This window comes from Thamnophis elegans, unplaced genomic scaffold, assembly GCF_009769535.1.
Source record: "Thamnophis elegans isolate rThaEle1 unplaced genomic scaffold, rThaEle1.pri scaffold_126_arrow_ctg1, whole genome shotgun sequence".
Taxonomy (NCBI): Eukaryota; Metazoa; Chordata; class Lepidosauria; order Squamata; family Colubridae; genus Thamnophis; species Thamnophis elegans.
The window spans coordinates 37,182-65,137 of NW_022473596.1; the positions used below are offsets into that span (position 1 = coordinate 37,182).

The 27,956-nt window shown below is 45.9% G+C and overlaps 1 protein-coding gene across 3 annotated transcripts; it reads left to right on the plus strand.

Moving 5' to 3' along the window:
• LOC116523253 (protein CTLA-2-alpha-like) lies at nt 1-27,322 on the plus strand. 3 transcript variants are annotated; one of them, XM_032238346.1, is made up of 4 exons: nt 1-86; nt 6,540-6,680; nt 7,272-7,394; nt 16,799-16,932. In XM_032238346.1, exons 2-4 carry the CDS (start codon nt 6,546-6,548, stop codon nt 16,895-16,897), a joined length of 357 nt encoding a protein of 118 aa, XP_032094237.1. In that variant the 5' UTR covers nt 1-86; nt 6,540-6,545; the 3' UTR covers nt 16,898-16,932. The 3 variants fall into 3 exon arrangements, with proteins under 3 accessions (XP_032094237.1, XP_032094238.1, XP_032094236.1); XM_032238347.1 differs by lacking the exon at nt 16,799-16,932 and adding an exon at nt 27,282-27,322 and having other exon boundaries at nt 47-182; XM_032238345.1 differs by having other exon boundaries at nt 48-182.
• The last annotated feature ends 634 nt before the right edge of the window (nt 27,323-27,956 follow it).

Genomic DNA, 27,956 nt, shown 5'->3' on the forward strand with positions numbered 1-27,956 from the left:
TCCTGCCTGCCCGTCTATGCCAACCCACATGGCCTTAAGCCAGCCCAGCTTTTCTAAGGCGTGTCGGAGGGAGTTAAGAGATTCGGGTGAGTAGACAGTGCAGCTGTGGAACTTTGCAATCTAAGAGAGCTTGAAATCCGAAGCTTTCTTCTAATTCGTTTCCCAAGGCCAGAGTGATCACGGTGAGTCTCTTTCCCTCTTCACTGCCTAAGATGTGCTTTTCCTGATTTCGGCCCATTTATTACTTCATCCTAAACGAAGCAAAAGACAGATTGGTTTTTGTGAAAAAGACCAAGAACTGCAGAATCCTGGAAAAAAATGTGTCTCCTTCAGCACTGTGGACCCTAATTGTGTATATGTGAAGAAAGAAACGTCCTTCTGGGTTCGGCTCCAAGTGGGGGAAAAGACACTGGAGACATGGAGGCTGCTTGGAAAGATGGTTTTAATGGTGGACAGGGCCACATGGCTTGAGCCCTGAACAGAAAAGGGGATCACAGGCTTCAATGTTGGAGAAAAGAGAAGAGAAGCTGAGTCCCTGGTTTTATGCCCTCTCTGGCCTTTGATCTTGATCTTGTGTTCTGATTGGTTGTCAGACTCCCACGGAGCCACGCAGGGGCAACTCCCTAGGCTGCGTTTTGAATCCAGGTTTGGTTGAGTCCTCAGATGCCATGTGGGGAGTTGGGTAAAGGGCCAATATTATCATGCCTCAATCCCATCACTCCGGACCTGAAGGGGAGAACTCTTTATTATGTAAAGTGGACTAGCTCAGGTTTTAATGGCTCATTGACAAAGTGGGGATGGGCAGGAAGCTGCAGTGCAGCTATTCTGTCTTTGGAAACATGTTTCTTCCTTTTCACATCCAGAGAAATATTCTGCCTTTCCAATATATCCTAGGATATTTCATTTTTTTCTGGCAGAGGGCTGGGTGATAACTTCCTACAGAATCAAAAAATTATGGGATGGAAGCGACTGTTGACAATTGTATCCTTGGATTTCCAAAAAGCTTCTGGTGACCTTCATACAAGTTTCTTGAGGGAGTTGAGTGACTGTAGGATCGCAGAGGAGGTCCTCTGAGGGGGTGGTGCCTTGTTTACTAATGGAAAACTATACTGGCAGTGAGGCGGAGTAATTCAACCCCCCCCCCAAAGAACGTGTGTGTGTGTGTGTGTGTGTGTGTGTGTGTGTGTGTGTGTGTGTGTGTGAGAGAGAGAGAGAGAGAGAGAGAGAGAGAGAGAGAGAGAGAGAGAGAGAGAGAGAGAATTGGATCAAAATTGGTGGCCAAAGGAGTGGAGGGAGGGAGGGAGGGAAGGAAGGAAGGAAGGGAGGGAGGGAGGGAGGGAGGGAAGGGAGGGAGGGAGGGATGGAGGGAAGGAAGGGAGGGAGGGAGGGAGGAAGGAAGCCCTGCCCCCTGTGAAAAAAACTGAAGATGGAGCAGTGAATGAATAAACCATAAAAGCAACAAACAGTTAATGCGTAAGTAAGCTGAGGAGCAAGTTCTCAACTAAGGAAGAAATATAAGAAAGAAATATAAAAAGCTCAATATGCCAAAACACTTATTTTAGTCTTCATTTAATTACTTGTATTGTAGTCTGATGTAACATCTTTTTAAAGTTAACGTTAGTTAGAAAAGATAGGGTACAAAACTTAAATAATAAAAAAAATTGTACATTCATTTTGAAAAATAAATGCAAGACTTGATTAATTTCATATCTTTATTTAAAATAGTTTTGGCATGGCGTATGATTTTATTGACTCAGTTGGAAATGATGTGGATGTTGTATCTGATTCTGAGGTATATATATTCTTAAGTAACATAACATATAGCATATTGTCCAAACTTGCTAGACTAATTGATCTTACTACTTTAAAGGGGGAGAGTTTCATGATAAATTATTTTATTACATTTATGTTGCATTTATATATTATATTTATTACATTTATATTCCACATTATATATTTGTATTGTTATTTTAGTGTATATTGTCAATTTCGATAGATATTATATTGATATATCAATACTGATTTTAATCATACTAAATAACAATTACTGCTATTATTTATCAGCATTAAATATTTACATTTTTAATATCAAGTTAGTCATATTATGAATAATAGGATTATCTTTTAATAGGATAATTGGCAAAATCTAATTCAAATGTGATGGGTTGCATTCCAAAGGAATGTGAGAGGACAGGTTGCCTGCAAAATGCCAGGACCCTGTTGGTGCCATGTCTCTCTCTAGCCAGTCTAACAATCTAAAAGCTGAGCAGAGAGCCTTTTTTTTTCCAGGGTGAGGGGAAAAGTATAGTGTTTGAGTGGCACATTTTCATGCCTGGCATTCATCAGGCTGAAACCTCGCTCACAATTGGTGCTTGGCGCTTGGAAGGTTGCGCAAATGTCCAGCAGACGAGACAGAAGTTCAAACTGTTGCTCTCTTAGGTGCTCAGGCATGAAACTGTGCCGCTCACACACTATACTTTTCCGCTCACCCTGAAAAAAAATTAGAGGGAACATTGGTTGAAGGAGGGCGCATAAAGGCTCTCGGGAACTCTCCGGAGTCTCATTAAGACTAAGGTGACCAGATTTTCAGATTGGAAAAGAGGGACGCCCTTGACCGGGGGGGGGGGGGGGGGGGGGGGGGGGGGCTTGATTAAAAAAACATTTTTTTTTGTCAAAAGGTCACCCCAGGACACTGAAACCAGCATAAATACGAATCTGTTGCCAAACAAAATTTTGATCACGTGACCATGAGGATGCTGCAACGGTCGCTAAGTGTGAAAAATGGTCGCAACGGTCGCTAAGTGTGAAAAATGGTCATCAGTCACTTTTTTCAATGCCATTGTAACTTTGGTCACTAAATGTTTTCCCCCTCCTCGAGACTCCTCACTTAGCGACCATCAGAAATACGAATCTGTTGCCAAACATCAACATTTTGATCGCGTAACCATGAGGATGCCACAACGGTCGCTAAGTGTGAAAATGGTCGCTAAGTGTGAAAATGGTCGCTAAGTGTGAAAAATGGTCATCAGTCACTTTTTTTCAATGCCATTGTATCTTCCTGATTATTAAAAGTGCAAATTCACTCAGTGTCAATCATGACTCCTGAGTCCATTTCAAAGTATTGTGCATAGAAATTTTTAAAATGGCTTGTTTCAATTTATTTTGGATAGAATCTTTTTTTAAATAGTCTAAGACAATTTAAAAAAAGAATCAACACAGAATACCACTATTTTAAAAAATCATATGCACAATAAATAAAATATTATTTTAAAATACATTGAGCCTATACTCCTTACAGTAAATGACTCATCTGGAAACAAGCCAATAGCAGTTTTGTGCTTTAAAATTTACAGATTTTTCCAAAATCAGCTTAAAGTCCAAATATTTAAAGACCACCCCCCTCAAAGCTATCTTACCAGAGCTTTAAATATCTTCTGGGGAGGCCCTGCTAGTAATCCCATTCATGACAAAGGTAGGGCTTTCTCAGGAGGAAGGTCTCAGCTGGTGCCCATCCTTTGGAAACCTCCTCCAGAGCAGGGAGCCCTAACCTGCTGTCCATTCAGGAAGGCTGTACAAATTATTCTGTCTTCTAGAATCTAGAGCCATTGGGATTTAATATGGTTTTATCACTGGATTTTCTTTTTATAGTTTTTGTGGAATTGTTACAATGATTTTATAATAATATAATTTTATTTGGCATTTTTGTTGCTGTAAACTGCTGAAAGCCCCTGATAGAATACAAATTATTTAATAATAAATTAGGAAATGTGTAGCTGTTTTCTACACATTGGTTTGTTTGAACAGCTGAAATCAAGCCTGTTCACCCAAGGCAATTCTAGAGTAACATGTGCTTCAGGACAACCTCCCTCTTAGACTGCTTTTTAAAAATGAATTATGCCTTGCTTTTCTATATTATCTTCACTGACACTGTTAGTTTTATTGTTTTCTTGAAGAGATATTTTATTATTCTTTTGTAAATCCTTTTGGATTTTTTCATGAAGAATTCCAGTATAAAAATAAAAAAACAACACCATAGAGTAAGCTATCTTTTTCAAATACACTTGCAGTGGCAACCTATTACATATTACCTGGCAAAAGAAATCAGTGTTTCTTAAAATCTCTCCTTGGAGTCCAGAGGGTCAGACCCAATCAAGGGTACTCAAAATTCAAATTTGCCAGCCTATGTTGAAATCCCATCAAACAATTGTGAGAATCCACAGTAGCAGTGAATACTTAGATTTCAATATTTAATGCAATACATATTGATAAATATAACCCATACAAACAAATACCATTTTGGGATCCTGAGAGAAATTTTTTAAAACAAAGACAGTAATATAGATTCAGGCGGCTAACACATACAACTGTAATGTTTTGAACATATTTTTCTCTCTACACTATACAGCCTTCTGATGCATGAAATGAAACTCTTACTCTTAACTCTATAGGCACACAATCTTTCCAGTAGTTCACATACTAGTTGGTAACATCTTAATTTGAGGCTTGATTGGAACATTATACAGTTATTGAAAGACAGTAAAATGGACATCAACAATCTCACACCCTGCTCAAAGTTGTGACAGCAAGTTTAAATTTTTGACCTTAACTATCAAGAAAAAAAACAATTTTAAAACTGGCATGTCAGTGACTTCTTAAAAGTCAGGATGCCTGGTCAAGATTAAATTGCAGGTAGATTTCTTATCACTTTCTAAAAAAAGAAAAATTCAGAACATAACAAATAAAAGGTTGTGAATTTCACAGATGAGACAGAAAACCACAAATGGGCAAATATGACCTACAAAGGCATGAATCTCCCATATTATGGGAATCCCATAAACCCTGCAGATGTTCATAATGAAATTATATTTAACTATTTGGGACAGAAAGACAACACAGACTATTTTTTAAAAAAATTCACCAATATCACACCATAAGATTCTTTATCTTTTCTTTGCAACAATTCCTAATGGCACAAGAAATCTCCATCAATATCTATCCCCAAGAAGAAAACTCTTCTTTAACAGCAAAATAATGTAGAAAAATTACAAACAATAACTCTTTTCAGCTTTATGCACCACCCCAGTAAACACAAATGTTTGATCAGAAAAAATATGTCCAAGATAGGAGCAATAAGCTATACACCATGATTAGGAGTTTGATTTTTTTCAAAAATAAATGCTAAAATACTAAACTGTATATATGCACATTTAGGTAAATAGTGTTCTGTATACCCTCTCGGAGGCGGCGATGGATCCCAATCACGAACGGACGCCGCCAGCAGATAACTTCCACGCGATTCAGGGGCTTTTGCCAGGCGGCGGGACCCCCGAAAGCGAGAGGAAATTGTCTGCGGGCAGCTGGCAGCGCCCCAACCTCTCCTCCTGCCGCGCGGATCCATTTTGATTCACGAACGGATTCCGCGGCGGTTCAGGGGCTTCTGCCGGGCGGCGGGAGCCCCGGAAGTGAGAGAGGAAGTTCCGGAAGCGAGAGGCTGCCCCGGCGATCGATCCCAATCACGAACGGACGCCGCCCGCAGATAACTTTCCATAACTTTCCGGGCGGCGGGACCCCCGCACGACGTTCTGTGCGGGCGGCAGCCGCTGCGCCCATGCTCTCGGAGGCGGCGATCCCATTCACGAAGAGGCAGCTCCTCGTGGGCGCAGCGCCTGCCGCCCGCACAGAGTGAATTTAATTGGGATCGCCTGCGGCCGCGAGGACCCCTGCACAAATGGAATCCTCGCGGCCGCAGGCGATCCCAATTCACTCAGCCGGGGCGGGCAATTTCTGCACGAACGGACTACTCCTCGCGGCCGCAGAAGGACAGGGAGGAGGAGGGGGCAGCCGAGCCACCCGCACAGAGTGAATTCAATTGGGATCGCCTGCGGCCGCGAGGACTCCTACACGAATGGAGTATTCCTCGCGGCCGCAGGCGATCCCAATTCACTCAGCCAGGGCGGGCAATTTCTGCACGATTTCTGCTGGGCTGGCTTAAATTTGTAGGTAGTAGGTAAAAGGCTAAAAGCACGCTTTTTTTGGCGCTCGCAGCTCCCGCCCATCAGCTGCTAGCTTGCTGGGCTGGCTCATCTGGTAGGATAGAGAACAGAACGATGAGCCAGCCCAGCAAGCTAGCAGCTGATGGGCGGGAGCTGCGAGCGCCAAAAAAAGCGTGCCTTTTAAAAAGGCGGGCGGGACGCGGGAAAGTGCATTGGAAAGCGGGTGTGTCCCACCAAAAGCGGGACGTCTGGTCACCTTAATTAAGACGGGCCCTTTCAAACGCAGAGCAAGAGTTCAAGGTTAGCGGGCAGATTTCACAACTCAAAAAGTCTCTTTGTGGATGCTGTTACAGCAACGGGGCTGAAGGATAAAGCTAAATACTTGTTTGTCCAGGAAATTAGAAAAGGGTTTTGGAAACGGACTGTAGGACTTAGGAGACACCGAGAAAGGTGCCAATTTCATGGCAGGGATTTTACCTGGTGATATCGGGGGGATTTGGCTGATTTGAAGCAGGTAACAAAGAGCTTTCTTTGCTTTTCTTGAAGACAACAATGCTCTCGAGCTTGGTGATGTTGCTTACTTGGATGGTTCACCTGAAAGTGTGTTGCGTAGCGCAGGATTCGGCCCAGGATTCGGAAGAAGCCTGGAGAAATTGGAAGGAGATCCATGAGAGAGTATACACCGAAGTGAGTTTGCTTTGTTCTCAAAGAAATGAACGTCTAATTTATCTTTCAGTAATTCTAAGTTTCAATGCTTCTAAGGTTCTTCTCCTTCTCCGTCTTTCTCCTCCTCCTCCTCCTCCTCCTCCCCCTTTTTGCTTTTTAAAAGAAAGTTCCAATGGCACAAAAAAAGAGATGTGGTGTAAACTTGATCTTTGAAGGCGCAAACTTACTTTCTGAAGGACTGTCTTCTATTTCCCTGCATCTTTTTCTAGATTATTGCGGGCTTTGCTCAGGATCTTACAATTCTGTTTCAAACCTAGAGAATATGTAGACGTTGGTACTCTTACACGGGGAAGAGTATCAGAGCTGGGGAAAACGCTCGATAGGTACTCGGAGGCCTTCTACTCTCCTGCTGAACAAAAATCTCACCACTATTGGGAGAAAGGAGTATTGTGTATGTTGACCGCCTTGAGTTACTTTTAAAAATAAAAGGTGGGATAAAAACCGAATAAACCAGATCCATTTTGAGAAGCTAAGATTTAAGCTGTTCTTCCACCCACAAACGATGCGTTGAGATAGGAGAGAATTTAGCCCGTCTATTCTTGGCTCCCTTAGGAGGAAGAGCCCGCACGGAGAGCCATATGGGAGAAGAATCGGCAGATGATTGAGAAGCACAACCGTGAGGCTGATGAAGGGAAACACTCCTATTGGCTGGGGCTGAATGACTTTAGTGATTGGGTAAGCAAACTCGGGAGTATATCACAGATTCAAAGCTTATGCATGTTGGGCAGTGGTGGGGTTTCAAAAATTGTTCGAACCTACTCTGTGGGTGTGGCCTCTTTTGTGGGAGTGGCTTGCTGCCCATGTGACCGGATGGGAGTAGCTTGCCACCCATGTGACCGGATGGGAGTGGCTTTCTGCCCATGTGACTGGATGGGAGTGGCTTGCTGCCCATGTGACCGGATGGGAGTGGCTTGCTGCCCATGTGACTGGATGGGAGTGGCTTGCTGCCCATGTGACGGGATATGAAGATGCCGACGACACTTGTCAGAACCACCTTAAATTACCTCACACCCAGCACTGGCATGCATAAGAATAGGATGTCAACTTGTTTTTTAAAAGGCATCTTTGGTTTGCGTTAAAACAACTTCAACACACGCAATGTTCTGATTGCACCACAAACGCAGTAGTCATCCTTACCTTTCACACAGGCACTGAGTTTTATAAACAGGAGGATGATAGTGTAGAATAATCATATCCAAGGACCAGTGGTGGGTTTCAAAAAAATTTGGAAGCTCTTCTGTAGGTGTGGCCTGCTTTCCGGGTCCACTGGTGGAACCTCTTCTAACCAGTTCCGTAGATTTGACGAACCGATTCTACCGAATAGGTGCGAACTGGTAGGAACCCACCTCTGATGTTGGGGACAATCTTCATAGAAATCGGAATAGAGCTGGAAGGGATCTTGGAAGTCTTCGAGTCCAACCCCCTGCTAAAACATTCTCTCCACACTCTTCTTAAAAACCTCCAGTGTTGTGGTACCCACAACTTCTGGTGGCAAGCTGTTCCACTGGTTAATTGTCCTCACTGTTACGAAATTTCTGAATTCCAGGTTGCGTCTCTCCTTGGTGACTTTCCCATCCATTATTTGTTCTGCCTTCGGGTGCTTTGGAAAATAAGCTGACCCTCCTCTTTGTGGCAGCCTCTCAGATAGTGGAATATTGTTATCCTATCCTCCCTTATCCTTCTTTTCTCTAGAGTAGCCAAAACCCAAATCATACAACCGTTTTGTCATTTTTTTAGCCTCCAAGGCCTTTAATCATCCTAGTTGCTTTTCTTTGCACTTTTTCCAATATATTCCAAGTGTGCTTTGGAAAATGGTACTAATACTTCATGTTAGTGTGCACACACTGCTATTTAGAAGCAGCCCCCCCAACCCCCCATGAGTGAATGCTTGAGTTGGCAGATTAAGTAGCAGCATAAAGATTGCGGGTCCTTAACAGAATAACAGAGTTGGGAGGGACTTTGGTGTTGTGTATGCACAGGTGCGGTTGGAAGGTCTCCCTCTGGTCCGCGCTAGGCACAGGAAAATACTTTAAATACAATACAATAGCAGAGTTGGAAGGGACCTTGGAGGTCTTCTAGTCCAACCCCCTGCCTAGGCAGGAAACCCTACACCACTTCAGACAAATGGCTCTCCAACATCTTCGTAAAGACTTCCAGTGTTGGGGCAGTCGCAACTTCTGGAGGCAACTTCTGTTCCACTGATTCATTGTTCTCACTGTCAGGAAATTCCTCCTCAGTTCTAAGTTGCTTCTCTCCTTGATTGGTTTCCACCCATTGCTTCTCGTCCTGCCCTCAGGTGCCTTAGAGAATAGCTTGACTCCCTCTTCTTTGTGGCAACCCCTGAGATATTGGAAGACTTCTATCATGTCTCTCCTAATCCTTCTTTTCATTAAACTAGACATACCCAGTTCCTGCAACTGTTCTTCATATGTTTTAGCCTCCAGTCCCCTAATCCTCTCTGTTGCTCTTCTCTGCACTCTTTCTAGAGTCTCTACATCTTTTCTACATCGTGGTGATCAAAACTGAATGCCGTATTCCAAGTGTGGCCTTCCCAAGGCATTATAAAGTGGTATTAACACAAAGATGTTCTAAAATAAACTTAAAAGAAAGTTAGTATCATCTTTCATTTGAGCTCTTCTCTTTAAGCATAACTTTATTGAGAACATCATTTTAGCATGTATGGAACAAAACCAACTCTAGCTACTTCCTGAAGTTTTCGCCTAATTAAAGAATAAATTTGTTCCTCCCCTCCCTCGGCCAGGTCACATTGTCCAATTAGGTCTTCTTTTTTTTTTTTTTTTTTAAATATATTTTATTCATTTTTCACATTCCATTTGCAATCACTTATATACAGGGTATTTACTATAAGAAAAGAAAAAAAGAAAAAGGGAATAAAACGAACAAATAAAAAGGAAACACAACTCATCATTCACAACCCCACCTAACCCTTCCATCCTCCATACACCCCATCTACCCCCTCCTACTTCCCTTTCCCCTCAAACCTTCCTTCTCCCCTTACTCCCCAGACACCCTCCTTACATTCCCCTTACTCCTTCCTTACTCCTCCCTCTTCTTTCCCTCTACCTCCCTCCTTGGTGTATGCCTTTATTCGAGTGTTGTTTGATCTGATAAAAGTAAAATGAACCAAGGAAAAAAAAACAAATAAAAAAAATAAAAGAAAAAAAAAACCACCGTATATAAATACATTCTTGTTCTTATTAAGACTATGTTAACACCCCCCCCCCCCCACAAATCCCCATCCCCAATCCTCCCGACTTCCCAGGGCCCACACCTGGCACTACCTTCTGTCTAAAATATCTTGTATACATATGGATTAAAAAATAAAAGTAATATGTCGAAAGAAAGAAAAACAGAAAAAAAAAGAAGAGAGAAAAGAAAAGAGAAAAGAAAAAAAAAAGAAAAAAAAAAGAAACCACTCTTTGCGTTGATCTCAGCCCCCCATCTTTATCTATGCTTAAATAGTATAAATCATTCTATCTATATTTTATTCTCGTCTCTTACTTCTTTGCTATTTACCCCAACCTTCTGTAGGCTCTCCCGTTCCTCTTCCTAAACCTCATGATCCCTTCCGATAAGATTTAAGCAACGTGGTTCATGCCACATATTCAAATATGACTTTACAGAAGAGTAATCAAACTTTCCCTTCTAGTAAAATTTAAACAGCGTAAATGATCTTTCTTAACCTCCTTTTCAAACAGTAATTCAAAATAATCTAGCCAAGCTTCCCCTTCTTAGTAAAATTAAGCAGCGTAGATCAAATATTACTTTACACAGAAATCAATTTCTATCTTAAGATAATTCCAACCGACTTTCTCTTCTAATAGGATTTAAATAACGTAGTTCATTCCACATGCATTTTACCCTCATCCCTTACTTGTCTGATATTTACCACTATCAAATTTATACTAGCATTTGTTTAAAATCTAACTCAAAGCAATTTCAACCAACTTTCCCTTCTAATAAAAGTTAAATAGCATGGATCATTCCACATATTCAAATAATACTTTCAGCAAGAGTCAGTTAATCTTCTGTTTTAAAGTAGTCCCTTCTAACAAAGTTTAAACAACATAAATCATTCCGCATTCTTTTTACACTTATCTTAAGATAATCCCAACCGGCTTTCTGTTCTAATAAGCCTTAAACAACGTAAATCATTCCACATATATTTTACCCTCATCCCTTGCTTGTCTGATGTTTACCACTATCAAATTTATGCTAACGTTAATTTAAAATCTAGCTCAAAGTAGTTTCACCCAGCTTTCCCTTCTAATAAGAATTAGTCCGCTTTTTCTACCGGAGAGAGGTCTCAAACCCCCATTCAGTCCTCAACTTTGGCGAGTATTTTGAAATGTCTAAATTCTCGATCTCCGTTTTTCTGCTTCTCCGAGGGAGGAAGGGCTACCCCCTCCATCTTGCAACCACATGGCCTGCCGTTTGCCTTCTCCTTCCGCTTGTCTCTCCTCTCTTCCAAGCGAGTCAGGAAGTCCCGCCTTCAGAATCCTGCAATAGAAATCTTGAGCCTCCGAAACAGAGTTAAGACGAAATCTTTGATTCTCAAATGTAACCGTGATGCCGGCAGGGGCCTCCCATCTGTATCGAATCTGTTGACTCCTAAGATCCTTAGTTAAAAAGGTGTAGTCCCTTCTTGCTTTCAGCATCTGGAAAGGAATATCTTTGAAGACAATCAGGTCCTGGTCATCAACTCGGAGACTGTTATTATGAAACTTTTGCACAATCGCATTTCTAGATTCTTTTGTAGAAAAATGTATAATTATGTCCCTCGGGAGCTGTCGCTGTTCCGCTATCAATGAGTTCTGGCGATAGATTTTCCGAATCTGCCAATCAAAGTTAAGTCCCGGGCTTCCCACCGCATAGCTGAAGGCTTCAGCAAAGGTCTGTTTCAAATTCTCTTGCTCCTTTTCACGGAATCCTCTGACTCTTATTGCAAATGCCTTCCTATTAAAATTTATCATCATGAGCTGTTCTTCATTGTCTCTAATTTTTTGTTGTAAAATTTGAATATTGGTAGTCAAATTAAAATTAGCCTTCTCCAAACTTTCCAATTTGTTCTCTATTTCAGCAGAGTAATCTGACAGGGCAGACACGGCTGCAAACGTATTCGCCTTCATTTGATTAACTTTAGACTTTAAATCATCATATAGTTCCAATACAAATTCCTTAATTTCTTGTTTAAAGGCATTAAACATTTTAAAGAAATATTCCTGTGTTAGAAATTCTCCAGTAGAGGGCATAGGAGACAAAGGCTGTGGTTCCAGTAAAAATTCTTTAAATTCTTTAGACACATTTGTAGCAAGACGCTTCTTTGACCTGGGTGCCATAATAAATAAACAAGTAAGCAGCGCTTTGCTCCCCTCTATTTCCAAAGAAGAAGAGTTTATTTTGTTAAGGAGCGGTCTGCAGGAAGGTAAAACCGGCTAAGTACATCCACTATCAATCATCCACGGAGAGAAATCGCCATTTTGAAGTCCATTTAGACAAAGAAGTCTCTAAGACAAATGGTGCTGGTATTTAAGATAGTAATAAAAGCATAAATCTCACAGGGGTGGGACCCACCCGTATCAATTCTAGCTTGAAAAAACTTTGTTTTGTCCTGGGGGGGGCTAGCCTGTCTGGGGCTGCCAAAAAAAAAAAGGCAGCTGAGAAGAACTGGCTGGAGATAAAAGCTCTGCTCCGGCTGGATCTAATCTCTATCCACAGCCAAAAAAAAGAAAAAGGCTGTGTCTTACGAATAGACCCTGGCCTACAGAGCTACTCCCTGCCCCTTTTTTAGCCAAAAAGGGGTGCTATCTATGATCTTATTTAGATATACAGACCAGATCTCTGAGGAGCTCGGTGGAGCCCTCCTCGGCAACAGGCCACGCCCCCAGGAAGTCCTCTTTCATTTGAGCTCTTAACTCCTCTTTTGTTAGGCTAACTCTAAACAGATTATATCGTTCCTCGCTTCTTCAGTCATAAACTATCTGGAATTTCTTAGTCCCATATTTATTTTGAATATAGTCAATCCATCTTCTCCACTCCAGTTTATATCTCTCATTGGAGTGATCCTTGAGATATGCTGATATTTTAGCCATCTCTGCTAAGTTTGTTACTTTTAATGTCCATTCTTGAATAGTAGGCAAATCTTCCTTCTTCCAGTATTGCGCCACCAGCAGTCTTGCTGCCGTTATTAAATGCAAAATCAAGTTAGTCTCTATAACAGTACAATCAGTAGTTATACCTAACAAGAATAACTGAGGGGGTAAACTTTATCCTTTTTTAAAGAACATTTTGCATAATCCACCATATTTTTATCCAAAATGCTTTAACATCCTGCCTCTTTCGACTGTTCTGTGCTGAACAGGGTTTTCTTTTTTTCTGTAAATATGTTTTATTTTTTCATTTCATTTCATACAGTCACATATATACTGTGCATAACCGGGGCATATAACATTGAACAATAAACACAGCCCTCCCTCTTGTCAACAATACCCCCCAAAATACAAACCCAATATACCACTTCGACCCACCATACACCCTTTCTTTCGCCCCCCTCCAACTTTCGTTCTTCCCTCCAACGTTCCCCTCTACCCTACTTCCCCTCCCCCTCTATCACTCCTCTCTCCCAATACACTCCCTCCCTTCCATCTCACCCTCCCTCCAATCCTCTCTCCCACCCTCTCTACCCCTCTTTCTTCTTTCCCTCTGCTCCTCCCTTCGGTGTATTTCTACTATCTATCAATATATTCAGCTTGTCCTATTTTTACACTAGAATTAAAGAGCAACAGTATACAAGTGCAATCATATTACTTTAAAATCTAGCACACACTATATTTCCCCCCTCCCCCCTCCCCCCTAAGACCCCATCTCCCTCCCCCCCCCCTGACTTCCCAGAGCCCGTACACGGTGTAGCTTTTTAACAAACACAGTCTAAAATATATTAAAACAAAGGAGATTAAAAAAGGGAAAGAAAGTCAATAAGATCTCTACGTTGAACTCAGCTTTTTGCTGTTACCCAAACTTTAAGCAGTTTAACTTATTCCTAATCTTAATAGGGTTTTCTTGACCTGGTTACTTGAGAGACTGTCTCCTGCCAATCACCTCCCAAAGACCTATCAGATCCCACAGACTAGGCTTCCTAGTCACCAGCCAGAAAGGAAAACATCTGTCAGCATCATTTCAGTGAGAATGGGGTAACTTTGGCTGCCGGCTTCTTCTGGCTCTTCTCTTTGTTCCTTCTCTTACTCTTACAGAGCTGTTTTCTTTATAAACAGACAGGAGTCACGGAGGGATCTGAATCCTGTTTTACTTAGGATTTCCTTTCCTTCCTTGCTTATTAAAATCCTGTCGTTTATCTGGAGTTCAAAGCTGTTTCTGCAGTGCCCCATCTTCCTGTTTTCCCCCCCCCACAAAAATCACACGATATAGGTCAGGTTCATCCAGGCAAACCAAAGTGCTGATTTCCAGATTCCGCTATGCAATTTTGGGGATGCAACTGACTGGGATGTACGGTGTGTCCAGTGCTTATTTCAGCCTTGAACTCCCATCCTGTCACCTTATCATTCTAGCAGGGATGTGCAGTCAGGGGAGGCAGAGCCTCACCACTATCATCATGAAAAGAAAAGAAAAATGTAAAAAGAAAAAGGCTGAGCTAGTTGCTGCCAGAGACACCATGGATGACTCTGATTAGTGCTTAACTGTTTAAAAAAGCCTCTTAAAAAGCGCCCTCTACAGGAGGCGGCAGGGGAACGACGTGCCTCATCTAGTCTGACTTTTTATGATCACTCGAGCAGAGTTAAGCAAGGGTTAAAAGCCAAAAAATTTCTGACGTAGATGAGGCATGTCATTCTCCTGCCTCCTCCTGTAGAGGGCGCTTTTTAAGAGGCTTTTTTAAACAGTTAAGCAGAGTCATCCACACGGTGACTCTGGCAGCAACTAGCCCAGCCTGACCTCAGCTCTTGCCTTTTTCCTTTTACATTTTTTTTTTTCCTTTCATGATGTCAGGCAAGAGCAGAGTTGAAATCCTCTCTGAAACAACTGGAAAAGGTACGTGTGGGTCAGAGGGAGGGGGAGGAATTCAAACTTCATCCTCCTGGTGCAACTTTGTGTGTGTGTGTGTGTGTGTGTGTGTGTGTGTGTTTGAGAGAGGGGGGAGGGAGGGAGAGAGGGAGGAAGGAGGGGAAGGGAGAAGAAAAAGAAAAAGAAAGAAGGAAACTTATTTAGCAAAGGAGAAAAAAAAATGCTGTCGCTTTAAATCGGAACTGAGCATGCCCAGCTGTGGAATTCTGGGAGTTGAAGTCCACAAGTCTAAAAAAAAATTGCTGCCTCACCAGCCATAAACCTCACCGCACGTCACTGCATTCTAGCCATTTCACTATTCTGCTAGACAAGCGTTTCTTGCTCACAAACAAGTTTGGGGGGGGGGGGTGGATTAAAATGGCAGGATACAATATTGTCCAAACTAGAGAAGAGGAACGGGCCCACATCAGCCTGAAACAGGTAGTAAGCCTCATTCTGATCACTCTCGCTGTCCAATTTGTAAAGCCAAATGTAATGACCTCGGAGAGGAAGACATGTAAACAGTCACAATGGGGTCTGAAGTGCCTGGGATCATGTTATTTGTGGTCAGAGAGACATTCACTTATTTCCTGGATTCGGCTTGCCAGATGTCTTTTCCAGGAGTTGAGACAAGAACGACTGGAGGAATCTGAAGGGATCAGAGCATTCACAACTTCTGGAGACAAGCTGTTCCCGATTAATTGTGCTGTCTGGAAATTTCTTCTCAGTTCTAAGTTGCTTCTCTCCTTGATTAGTTTCCATCCGTTGTTTCTTGTCTTGCCTTCGGGTGCTTTGGAAAATAGGTTGGCCCCCTTTTCTTTGTAGCAGCCCCTCAAATACTGAAATCTTGCTCTCGTGTTACCCCTAGTTCTTTTCGCTACTCTAGACATACCCAGTTCCTGCAACCGTTCTTCATGTTTTAGTCTCCAGGCCTTTAATCATCTTAGTTGTTCTTCTCTCCACTTTTTACAAAGCCTCAACATCTTCTTTGTAATGTGACCAAAACTAGATGCTGTATTCCAGGTGTGATGTTACTAAGGTAAAGTAGGACGTCAAGTGAGATTTGGACATTAAGTGTGAAACCTACTGGGTCTGGCTGGACAGCCTCTTGGGGCCCCTATATTAAAAGCCACATAGACAAGATTTGGAACTTGCAAAAGAACAGGAAGCCTGTGCCTAACCACAAGATGTCAAAATCTATGTTAAAAGTCCTAGGTTCAATTAAAGTTCGTTAATGACACGTACTCCATAACAGAAGGAGAAGTAAGACCCCCATCTCCTTATAAGGCTTCTCTCCTCAAGGTAACCACTAAGAAATGTGCTAAGTGTTTCCGTGTTGCGCTGCCTTTGAGAATGTATAAGAATGCGTGCTTTGATAATGAAGGTGGTTCAGAACTTACAATGCTAAGCCATGGGCTGGCTTTCTGAACCTGGCTGTCAAATAAACTTTTCCTGTATCTCGAGAAGTCTAAAGCCTGTCATTTTCTGGGTTCCACCACAAAACTGCGCTCGACTAAACCGCGTCCGACTAAACCGCATAGCTGACATCATCAACAGGGCGACAACAGCGCGGAGACAGAAGCACGCTGTAAACCCTAAATCTAAAATTAACCCCTAAACCTAACCCCCCTAAACCTAATCCTAACCCTAAACCTAACCCTAATCCTTAAACTAACCCTAAACCTAACCCTAAACCTAACCCTAAACCTAACCCTAAACCTAACCCTAAACCTAACCCTAAACCTAACCCTAAACCTAACCCTTACCTTAAGTTGAATCGGCTTGCTTTCAAAGCGCTATTTAAAGCGCCATTCTTTCTCCGCGCTGGCTGTTGTCGCCCTGTTGATGACGTCAGCGACGCGGTTTAATCGGGGGTGTCTTAGTTGAGCGCGGTTTTGACAGGTCATGCATTTTCTGCAACAAAGGTTTTATCAAGCGGTACTTTTAAGCCCTAGAAAGCCTCCTTTTAAGCAAAAGGTAATGGAACTTCATTCTTCTCTCAGACCGATGAAGAATTTAACCGCATGGCGGGAGGTTCTTGTTGTGAGATGGAGGATCCTGACAATGCTTCTCAAGGCTTTGGCCATGCGCCAGACATTTAGCAGGCACCCAAGCCCAAGAAATGCCACCAGAGATCTTATGGCACTTCAAGAAAAGACCAGGTGAGTCCTTGAACAGTCTTGGGTAGGTAGCTCACTCTAACCCAGGGGAGGGGGTCAAACTCAAGGCCCGTAGGCCAGATCCAGCCTGCAGTGGGCTTAAATCTGACCCAATGGGCCCAGCCTGGAGATATCAAAGGATCGGTCTGCAGTGCCTCTGCTGTCCAAAATGGGCCATGCAGGAGCCTCATGAGTCCCATCCCCTCCCCCAATGGACCGTTTTCAGCTGGCAGAGTGCTGCAGGAGGCCGTGGAGATTGAGGTTTTGGTTCACCAACAAAAGGACACCCGACAAAAGCGTGCCCGACTAAACCGCGGTGACAAAACCGTGAGTTCTAAATCGCGCCGACAAATGAGCGCTGAAGTGTGCCGACAACAGCGTGCCGACAGAAGCGCACTGTAAACCTAACCCTAACCCTAACCCTAACCCTAATCCTAAACCTGACCCTGACCCTAACCCTAACCCTTACCTTAACTTAAATCACACTTCTGTGGGTGCGCTGTTGTCGGCGTGCTGTTGTTGGCGCGCTGTTGTTGGCGCGTTGATGACATCGCGAGTTTCGCACCGCGGTTTTGTCGGCGCGCTTTTGTCGGGTCACGGAGGTTTTGGCCAGCAGAGTGTTGCATAAACCGATCTCAGGGTTATCCCATAAAAATAATGTCCAGCTGCAAAATTCCAGGCGATCCAACCTGGGACCGTCATAAAGGGAGGAGCAGAGGAGGGCCCGTAGTCTTCCATAGCCCAAGGCCATTGAGGGAAGGTGGACCCTCCCAAAATTACATTCTAGCACCTCCCTTAAGGAAGGAAGACCACAAAGCCTATCAGAGGTCTTGGGAGGAGAGGTATTTTTTTCTTTTTTTCAGCAAAAAGTCCACCGGGGGTTTCCAGCCAGTAAGAGTGACTAAATTAGTAGACCAGTGAAATACTGTGGACATAATATACTGTGTTTTCCCCAAAATAAGACAGGGTCTTATTGTCAGCCTCTGCTTTGCTGTTGCTTCGGCTGCCATGAAACGGGGAGGGAGGGCATGGTATTTGGGAGGGGTTACTCATTGTGCTGGAGGAAGATTCTGGAGTTCACCGGTTGATCGGAGTACGCATGCGTGCGAGTTTCCCGCCAGGACTATCGGCACCGACATTCCATCTTCGTGATGCCTTTTGAAGTTATCTCGCACCTGACACTTGGGAGAATTATGATTGGACTGTATCTGTGATGCCAAGGGGTGGGGAATGGGCTATTCTATATATCAATCGCTTTCGCACCTAAATATTCAGATTTCGCTTCGCTATGCCTTTAATCACTTTTAATTAATAAAAGTACACTTGATTTCCACACATGGAGTCTCGTGGTCTTTCTTTCCTAATTATTTAATGGAGAGGTGCTGACAGTAAGCGAAATCTCACTAACACCCCACCAGGAGAATACAATCTTCCGTGGGGGGGGTGAAACTACAAGGAGAAACCGAGAAAATGTCTTTGCACGCAAGCGATGAAGAAATTGAAAAGGAGACTGCTGATCCATCATTACCTGAGAGGATGGCTGAGCTGGAAATAGCGGGCCCTGCGACCCCCCCCCCCCGTTGGTCCTTGTCCGTGGGACAAAAGGAAGACAGTGCAAGCTGGGATGCTGGAGTTACCAGAAGAAAACATCAGGAGAGGCCGCTTGAAGCGGGGGCCGAACGAAGGCCCCGAGAAAGAGTTCAGCCGGAGGACTTGGAACAAAGGTACTCTAGGCAAAGATTCGGGGAGGGTGAAGAGGCCGAGGGGGAATGGGAGCAAGCTAACCCAGAGACAGCTTCACCCCCCCCCAGCCAGGGGGGCTGCCAGAGCAGGGGTTTCCCCCCCCCCCAGAAGACGCAGAATGGCTAAAGTCCCTCCCTTAACTGTAAGGTATGATGGAAATCCCAAGAAGCTGGGCCTCTTCATTATGCAAGTTTATAACTTTATGGAAATTTATGGGCCCGATTTAGAATCGGATGCCATGAAAGTTCGTATGGTGTTACTTGCTTTGGAGGAGGAAGCTGCTGACTGGATGATGGGTCTGCATCAAAGCAATTCCCCCCTCCTGAGGAATTTTGATGCTTTTATGACTGCATTCAAGAGACGATTTGATGACCCCCTAACTGAGAAACGGGGAAAACTGAAATTTATGACCCTCACACAGGGAGATAGGCCTGTGACTCAGTACATTCAGGAGTTTCAACACCTTTGTAATTATATGAGAGGATGGTCTGAAGAAGCCCTTTTGGATAAGTTCGCTTTGGGCTTGAATGAGGTCATTTATCAACAATGTGTTAATCGCCACCTTCCTAAGCGCGTTACTGCTTGGTATGAAAATGCAGCAGATATTGAGCTTGATTTAATTAGACTCCAACGTGCAAAAGAAGAGAGAGAAAAAGAGAGAGAAAGAGCAGCAAGATCTCCCCCCCAAACACACAAGCCCCCTTTCCGAGTGAGGAGCGAAGGAAAAGGAGGCCCCACAGGCAAAGTCAAGCCGTTCACATGCTTTCGTTGCGGGAGGGGAGGCCACCGCACTCCGGAGTGCCGTGCTAAGCTACCCGCGACCCCCCCCACCCCCTGCCAAGAGGGAAGGGAAATCAAACAAGGCCCCGGACAAAAAGAAAAGGGAAGCTGCTTTCGCTGAGGATGCCACCCCCCCCCCCCGCGTTTCACACAGGACATGGAGGGAGAAGCTGACGCCTCTACCAACTCCTCTGAGGATTCCGATGACGACGCCTCGCCTCGCTGGGTGAGTTCAAACAAAGGCCCCATGCTGATCCCAATAGAGTTAAAGATTCCGCCCGATGGGGTGCCAGAAAACCTTCCCGCCCTTCTTGACTCAGGCTGTTCCCGCTGTATGATCAATCCTGCTATGGTGGAGAAATTGGGCCTCAAGTTAAAAACTTTGAAAACCCCTATTGTCTTTTGCCAGATAGATGGGTCCATAGCAGGGGGTGGCCCAGCCCATTTCTATGCTGAACCTCTAGAGATGAAAATGGGCTCCCACACCGAATTGATCTCTTTTATTGTGGCTCCCGGAATGGACAGGCCCCTCATTTTAGGCCTCCCTTGGCTTCGAAAATGGAACCCTCGCATAAATTGGAGGGAGGGATGGTTACGCATTCGCACGAGCACGCCTCCTGAGGGGAAGGGCGTTTCCCCGGAGCCTGTTAGCTGCAGTTCTGCTTTGGCCTCCAGAGGGCAGGAGAGGATTGAAGGAGAGGAAAAGATTCCAAAAGTGTATTGGGACCTGAGAGGAGTTTTTAGTGAGGAATCTTCAGATAAACTTCCGCCCCACAGGCCTACTGATTGCTTCATCGACATTTTGCCCGGGGTCAAGCTTCCAAAGCCCCAAATATATTCCATGTCCCCTAGGGAGATGGAGGAAATGAGGAAATTCATTGATAAAAATTTAGAAAGAGGTTTCACTGAGCCAGCACGCCCGAAAGTAGCCGCCCCTGTGTTATTCAGGGAGAAGAAAGATGGCTCCCTGAGACTATGTGTTAACTTCAAAAATCTGAATGGGATCTTGGCCCAAAACCTCTACCCATTGCCATTAATGAAGGACATGTTAGCCCAATTAGGGAAGGGCCGTATTTTCACTAAACTGGACCTCAGAGAAGCATACTATAGAGTCCGCATAAAGAAGGGGGATGAGTGGACGACTGCTTTCAACTGCCCCCTCGGCTGTTTCAAGTTCCAGGTGATGCCTTTTGGCCTGCAGGGGGCGCCTGCAGTTTTCATGCAATTAATTAATGAGATCTTGCATGACCACCTTTACAAGGGCGTTATCGTATATTTGGACGATATCCTTATCTATACTCAGACTTACGCTGAACACGTCGCTTTGGTCCGCACTGTCTTGAAAAAACTCAGGGCCGCTGAACTGTATGCCAAGTTGTCCAAGTGTGAATTTCACCAGGCGAAGATTGACTACCTAGGGTATCGTATCTTCCCCGCTGGCATTGAGATGGACACTGGGAAAGTAAAGGCGGTCACTGAGTGGGAGGCGCCCCTAACACGCAGGCAATTGCAAAAATTTTTGGGTTTTGCTAATTTCTACCGTCAGTTCATTCCTTCTTTTGCCAAAATTGCGCTTCCTATCACTAATTTGTTGAAGTCCAAAGGTGGGCCTAAACCTAAGCCTAGCAAACCACTAGATTGGACCATGGAGTGTCAAGCTGCTTTCGAGAAGTTGAAGCGCCTCTTTGCTGCGGAACCGGTTCTGAAGCATCCCGACATGGACAAGCCTTTCGTCATTCAAGCCGATGCCAGTGACGTCGCTGTTGGGGCCGTCTTGCTACAAGCCAACGACCAAGGTACTTTGCAACCTTGCGCTTACACCTCCCGCAAGCTCACAGACACTGAAAGGCGTTGGGCCGTTTGGGAGAAGGAGGCATTTGCAGTGCGATGGGCCCTGGCCACGTGGCGCCATTTTCTTGAGGGCGCTAAACACCCTTTTGAGGTGTGGACTGACCACAAAAATTTGCAGGCTTTGAGGACCCCACGCCGCCTATCCCCTAAACAGATGCGCTGGGCCCAACATTTCAACCGTTTCAACTTCACACTCAAGTACATCCCTGGGGGAAAAAATTTCATGGCTGACGCTTTGTCCAGGCTCCCTCAATACAACTGCTCTAAACTGAGTATTGTTCAGCCTGTCGTTCCCACATCCAGCCTCGCGGCTCCAGTGGTCACTCGCCAGCAGGCACGCTCGAAAGTGGAGGTGCCTCAAGATTTTCTTTCTGACCTCAAACGGGCCCTTCCCCAGGATGACTGGTTCCAGCAGCATCAGGATGAGTGTACGATGAGGGACGATTTACCGTGGATCGGAGCCAAGCTTTACGTCCCCGCCTCTCTTCGTCTCGTCGTCCTACAACGAGCTCACGATTCTAAGTTGGCGGGTCACTTTGGCTTCGTGAAAACATTACCCCTGGTGAAGAGAAAATTTTGGTGGCCCTCTTTGAAAAAGGACATTGAACTTTATGTTGCCAGTTGTCCGGTCTGTGCAGCCGCTAAACGGCCACCTGGAAAACCACAGGGCCTGCTTCAATCTGTGGCCCGCCCTGTCGCCCCTTGGAAAGAAATTTCGATGGACTTCATTGTCGAGCTTCCTGAGAGCCAGGGGCACACCGTCATTTGGGTGGTTACGGACTTATTTTCAAAACAAGTTCATTTTGTCCCGTGCCACAAGATTCCTTCGGCTAAGGCTCTCGCTAAACTTTTCATTTCCCACATTTACCGTTTGCATGGGGTGCCTGATCGCATTGTTTCCGATAGGGGTGTCCAGTTCACTTCGGTTTTCTGGAAGGAATTTCTTAAACGCATTGGCTCCGCCCAGGGGCTAAGCTCCGCCCACCATCCTCAGACTAATGCTTCTGTGTTTGGACATTTTCTTCTCTGCCTGCCCTCGCTGCTGTGGAGTCTTTGCCTGTTTCCTACCCAGCACTGACTCTTGTTGCCTTGGCCTGCGACCACCTGCACTGGCCCTGTAACAACCGTACCCGTTTGACTGCTTACCACCTGTTATTGCCCCTGGAACATCTACTTCAAGCAGCGTCCATCTGATATAACAAACTGCTGGCTTGTTAGACCTGGGTGCCGCTGCAATTGGGAGATTGCTGTGGCTAAGTTTCTTGGAAGACATCGCCCCTGCGTTGCTTGGGAGTTTTGACTTAGCTATGATCACCATCTTTACCATCCATCTTAACTGGCCCCTTCAATTATGTTTCATCTTTATGGACTTAACCGCTGGCACCCCCCTGCTGTGGCACTTTAACATCTGGCCTCCTTTGACCGCGGCCTCTGGATTTTTAGGCTCGCTGGCACAGCCCCACCCGGCTTTGACTATTATCATCATCACCATCCGCCATTGCCTCTGGGGCTCTATCTGGGACAGTGCCTGTGCAAGAAGGCCCCCTGCTTCTCTCAATTGTTCTGGACTTTTTGGACCTTTCCAGATCTGCAGAAGAGGGGGATACGAGTTACTCCCCTGTATACTTTGCCTGGACCATAGCTGGACGCCAGTTATCTTAACCACCTTGAATGCTGAGAGCCATTTGGCTCTGCCTGAACTCGCACCTTAACAGCTGCGCAATCTATCCTTTCTTTCTTCTTCTCTCCCTCCTTTTTCTTTCTTTTGTATGGGATGTGCATGCGATATGTATGTAATTGAGAGAATGACCCCACTTTTTATTGCCATTATTGTTGTATTTCTGTGTTTTTTAATTATTACGTGGGGACTGCCTGGGTGAGCGAATGAGTACGTTTGATTCGGAGGACCTGCCAGGGAATGCAGGGGTCATTGGGGTGGTCGGGGGGACTATGGACACGGGAGTGGGCCGGAGCATCACGGCCGTAACAGGGAGGGGCAGATATGGCGGGGACTTTAGGGCTGGCCATTACCGGGGAAGGAGGGCTCGCTACGTTACAGAGATCCCTCCTTCCGGCCCTATGAGTCCCACTCCAAGGCCAGATGGCGCGAGTAATCAGGACCCTGGTCTCAGGCTGTTGTCGCTAAATGCCAGGTCTGTAGTTCATAAGGCTCCCCTCGTCCGTGACTTAATTTTAGACGAGAGGGCAGACCTGGCATGTATTACTGAAACCTGGCTGGGCCCGGAGGGAGGAGTCCCCCTCCTAGAGATGTGCCCAGAAAGATTTCAGGTGCTCCATCAGCCGAGAGCTCAGAGAAGGGGTGGGGGTGTGGCTATTGTTATCCGAGAGTCCCTAGTACCTCGTAGGATCCCTGCTCCGGAGCTTGTCGGGTGTGAGTCCCTGCTGGTGAAGTTGGACCTCAAGGGTCAAGTGGGTTTGCTGTTAACGTACCTGCCTCCCAACAGCGTTGCAGCAGCCCTCCCCTCGCTCCTCGAGTCGGTAGCCGAGCTGGCAATTGAGTTCCCCAGGCTTATGGTTCTGGGGGATTTCAATCTGCCTTCGCTCAGTGAACACTCTGATGGGGTGCAGGAGTTCATGGCTTCCATGACAGCCATGGGCTTGACCCAAGTAATTCGGGGCCCAACCCACTCAGCGGGTCACATGCTTGACCTCGTATTTCTCTCGGAGCAGTGGACTTGTGATCTTGGTCTAAGGGGTAGTGAGATCATACCCCTGGCGTGGTCAGATCACTGCCTACTGAGGCTTGACTTTTGGAGACCAAACCCCCACTGTAGGGAGGAGGAACCGACCAGGTGGTTCCGCCCCAGGCGACTTATGGACCCTCTGAGGTTCCAGACAGAGCTTGGGGTTATTCCTGATACCCTCGCCCACAGTCCGGCGGAGACTCTGGTTGCTGCCTGGAACTCGGCAGCGGCGGAGTCTCTTAACCGGATTGCGCCACTACGGCCGCTCCGAGGCAGTGGATCCAGGAGGCCCCCTTGGTTCACCGAGAAACTCCGGGAGAGGAAGCGCCGGAAGAGACGCCTAGAGCACTTATGGAGATCCAATAAATCCGAATCGAACCGAGCACTTCTAACATCTTGCATCAAGGAATACATCAGGGCAATCAGGACGGCGAAAAGAACTTATATTGCCACCTTGATTGCCTCCGCTGAGTCGCACCCAGCCGCCCTGTTCAGGATAACCCGTTCCCTCCTAAATAGGAGGGACACGGGGGATCCTCTGCAGGGTAGGGCTGAGGATTACGTCCAGTTTCTAGCGGACAAAGTTGCTCGGTTTCGGTCGGACTTGGACTCCAATTCCGCAGATCCAGCCGAGGCACAAGGGGATAATCTGGTAGGCCATCGCTGGGTTGAGTTTCAGGATGTTGCCCCTGAGGACGTGGACAAGGCCATGAGAGCTGTGAGTGCCTCCACATGTGTACTGGACCCGTGCCCCTCCTGGCTGGTCGCTAACAGCAGGGAGGTGACACGGGGCTGGATCCAGGCGGTTGTTACCGCCTCCCTTTGGGAGGGGGTCTTTCCCCCCGCACTTAAAGCGGCGGTGGTGAGACCCCTCCTGAAGAAACCATCTTTGGATCCAGCCGTTCTTAACAACTATCGTCCAGTCTCCAACCTCCCCTTTGTGGGGAAGGTTGTTGAGAAGGTGGTGGCCTTTCAGCTCCAGCGGTCTTTGGAGGAAGCTAGTTATCTTGACCCATTCCAGTCTGGCTTCAGGCCTGGCTACGGCACAGAAACCGCTTTGGTCGCATTGACCGATGACCTCTGGAGAGCCAGGGACGGAGGCCACACCTCCATCCTGGTTCTCCTTGACCTCTCAGCGGCTTTCGATACCATCGAGCATGGTATCCTTCTGCGACGACTGCGGGTGGTGGCGGTGGGAGGCACTGTTTTGCGGTGGTTCTCCTCTTACCTCTCGGACAGGTCGCAGTCGGTGTTAGTCGGAGGGCAGAGATCGACCCCTAGGCCCCTAACATGTGGGGTGCCGCAGGGTTCGGTCTTGTCCCCCCTACTTTTTAACATCTACATGAAATCGCTGGGCGAGATAATTCGGCGGCACGGGATAAAATACCACCAGTATGTGGACGATACTCAGTTGTATCTGTCCGCCCCGTGCCAACTCAATGAAGCGGTGGACGTGATGAACCAGGGCCTTGAAGCTGTTAGGGACTGGATGAGGGCTAACAAGCTTGTGCTCAACCCAGATAAGACCGAGTGGCTGTTGTGTTTCCCTCCCACTAATTCGGCAAGTATTCCATCTCTCAGGCTGGGGGGTCAAACACTATGCCCCTCAGACAGGGTCCGCAACTTGGGAGTCCTCCTGGACCCACAGCTGACTTTTGAACACCATTTGTCAGCTGTGACCAGGGGGGCATTTGCCCAGGTTCGCCTGGTGCACCAGTTGCGCCCTTACCTGAACCGGGAGGCTCTCACAACAGTCACTCGTGCCCTTGTGACCTCTAGGCTGGAGTACTGCAATGTGCTCTACATGGGGCTGCCCTTGAGGAGTATTCGGCGACTTCAGCTAGTTCAGAATGCGGCCGCGCGAGCGATTGTGGGTGCACCTCGCTTCACCCACATAACACCTATCCTCCGCGAGCTGCACTGGCTACCTGTCGATCTCCGGATACGCTTCAAGGTGCTACTTGTCACCCACAAAGCCCTTCATGGTAGTGGATCTGGGTACTTGAGAGACCGCCTACTGCCAATCACCTCCACTCGACCAATTAGATCCCATAGATTAGGCCTCCTCTGAGTTCCATCTGCCGGTCAATGTCGACTGGCAACCACGTGGAGGAGAGCCTTCTCGGTGGCAGCTCCGACCCTATGGAACGATCTCCCCGTGAAGATTCGTACCCTCACCACCCTCCAGACCTTCCGCACAGCCCTTAAAATCTGGCTATCCCGTCAGGCCTGGGGTTAAAGACTGTAACCCACCCGAATAGTATGAATGTTGCGCTTTTAATGATGTACTGTCTCATGTGTTAAATGTTTGTTTTCCCTCACTTTCGAGTTGTAAGCCGCCCTGAGTCCCCCCAGGGAAAAGGGCGGCATATAAATAAACTACTCATAACTCATAACTAATGGGGCTTGTGAGAGGACTAATTCTGTTTTAGAACAATATTTGCGTTGTTTCATCAATTATCAGCAAGATGATTGGGTGGACTTGCTCCCGCACGCTGAGGTTGCCTACAATAATTCTGTACATAGCAGCACTGGTTTCGCCCCTTTTCGTGTTGTTTTTGGTCAAGATTTTGTTCCTATTCCTGAGCTGCCTCGTGACCAACCGCAAGTTTCTTCCGTCGCTGAGTGGAGCGAACGCCTGAGCCATGTTTGGCCTTTGACTCTTGCTACTTTGGATGCTGCGCATCGTGCTCATAAAAAACAAGCGGATAAGAAGTGTGCGCAACCTTATCAGTACAGGGAGGGTGACCTGGTTTACTTGTCCACCAAATTCCTTCAAACCACACAGAAATCGAGGAAATTGGAGCCTAAGTATGTTGGTCCATTTCCCATCCTAAAAATCATCAATCCTGTTTCCGTTCGCTTGCAACTGCCCAAGCATCTCCACCGTGTTCATCCCGTGTTCCACGTTAACCTCATTAAGCCTGTTCGTGTTTCTACTTTACGTCCGCCTGTCGACCCTCCACCTGCTCCCCTGTTAGTTGACGGTGAACAACATTTTGAAGTTCGTGAAATACTGGACTCTCGCCGGCTGCGTAATTGGGTCCAGTACTTAGTGGCTTGGAAGCACTTTCCTCCCTCTCATACGGAATGGGTGGACAAGTCCCATGTTCGTGCCCCCCGGCTGCTTCGACAGTTTTATTCTGCTTATCCTGACAAGCCTTGATTTTTTTTCTTCCCCCCCCCCCCCCCTTCTCTCTTCTGTGTTTTGTTGTTCATCTGTTTGTTTGTGTTTTCTTGTTTTCCAGGCCTGACCACCTTTTTCCGGGGGACGGCCGGATGTCAGCCTCTGCTTTGCTGTTGCTTCGGCTGCCATGAAACGGGGAGGGAGGGCATGGTATTTGGGAGGGGTTACTCATTGTGCTGGAGGAAGGTTCTGGAGTTCACCGGTTGATCGGACTACGCATGCGTGGGAGTTTCCCGCCAGGACTAACGGCACCGACATTCCATCTTCGTGATGCCTTTTGAAGTTATCTTGCACCTGACACTTGGGAGAATTATGATTGGACTGTATCTGTGATGCCAAGGGGTGGGGAATGGGCTATTCTATATATCAATCGCTTTCGCGCCTAAATATTCAGATTTCACTTCGCTATGCCTTTAATCATTTTTAATTAGTAAAAGTACACTTGATTTCCACACATGGAGTCTCGTGGTCTTTCTTTCCTAATTATTTAATGGAGAGGTGCTGACACTTATTTTCTTTTGATTGGGCGGCCTATAAATCTACTAAATAAATAAATAAATAAATAAATAAATAAATACATAAATAAATAAGCTTGGTTAATAATTTCCTTGCATGGTGAAGCCGAGGATCTGTACAAAAATTCACTGTGTTGCTGCTTTTCTTTTCACAATCCACAGCAATAAAACATCTGCCTTCGCTCTGTTTTTAACTCTTTTTCGAAATCTTGGGGAGGTCT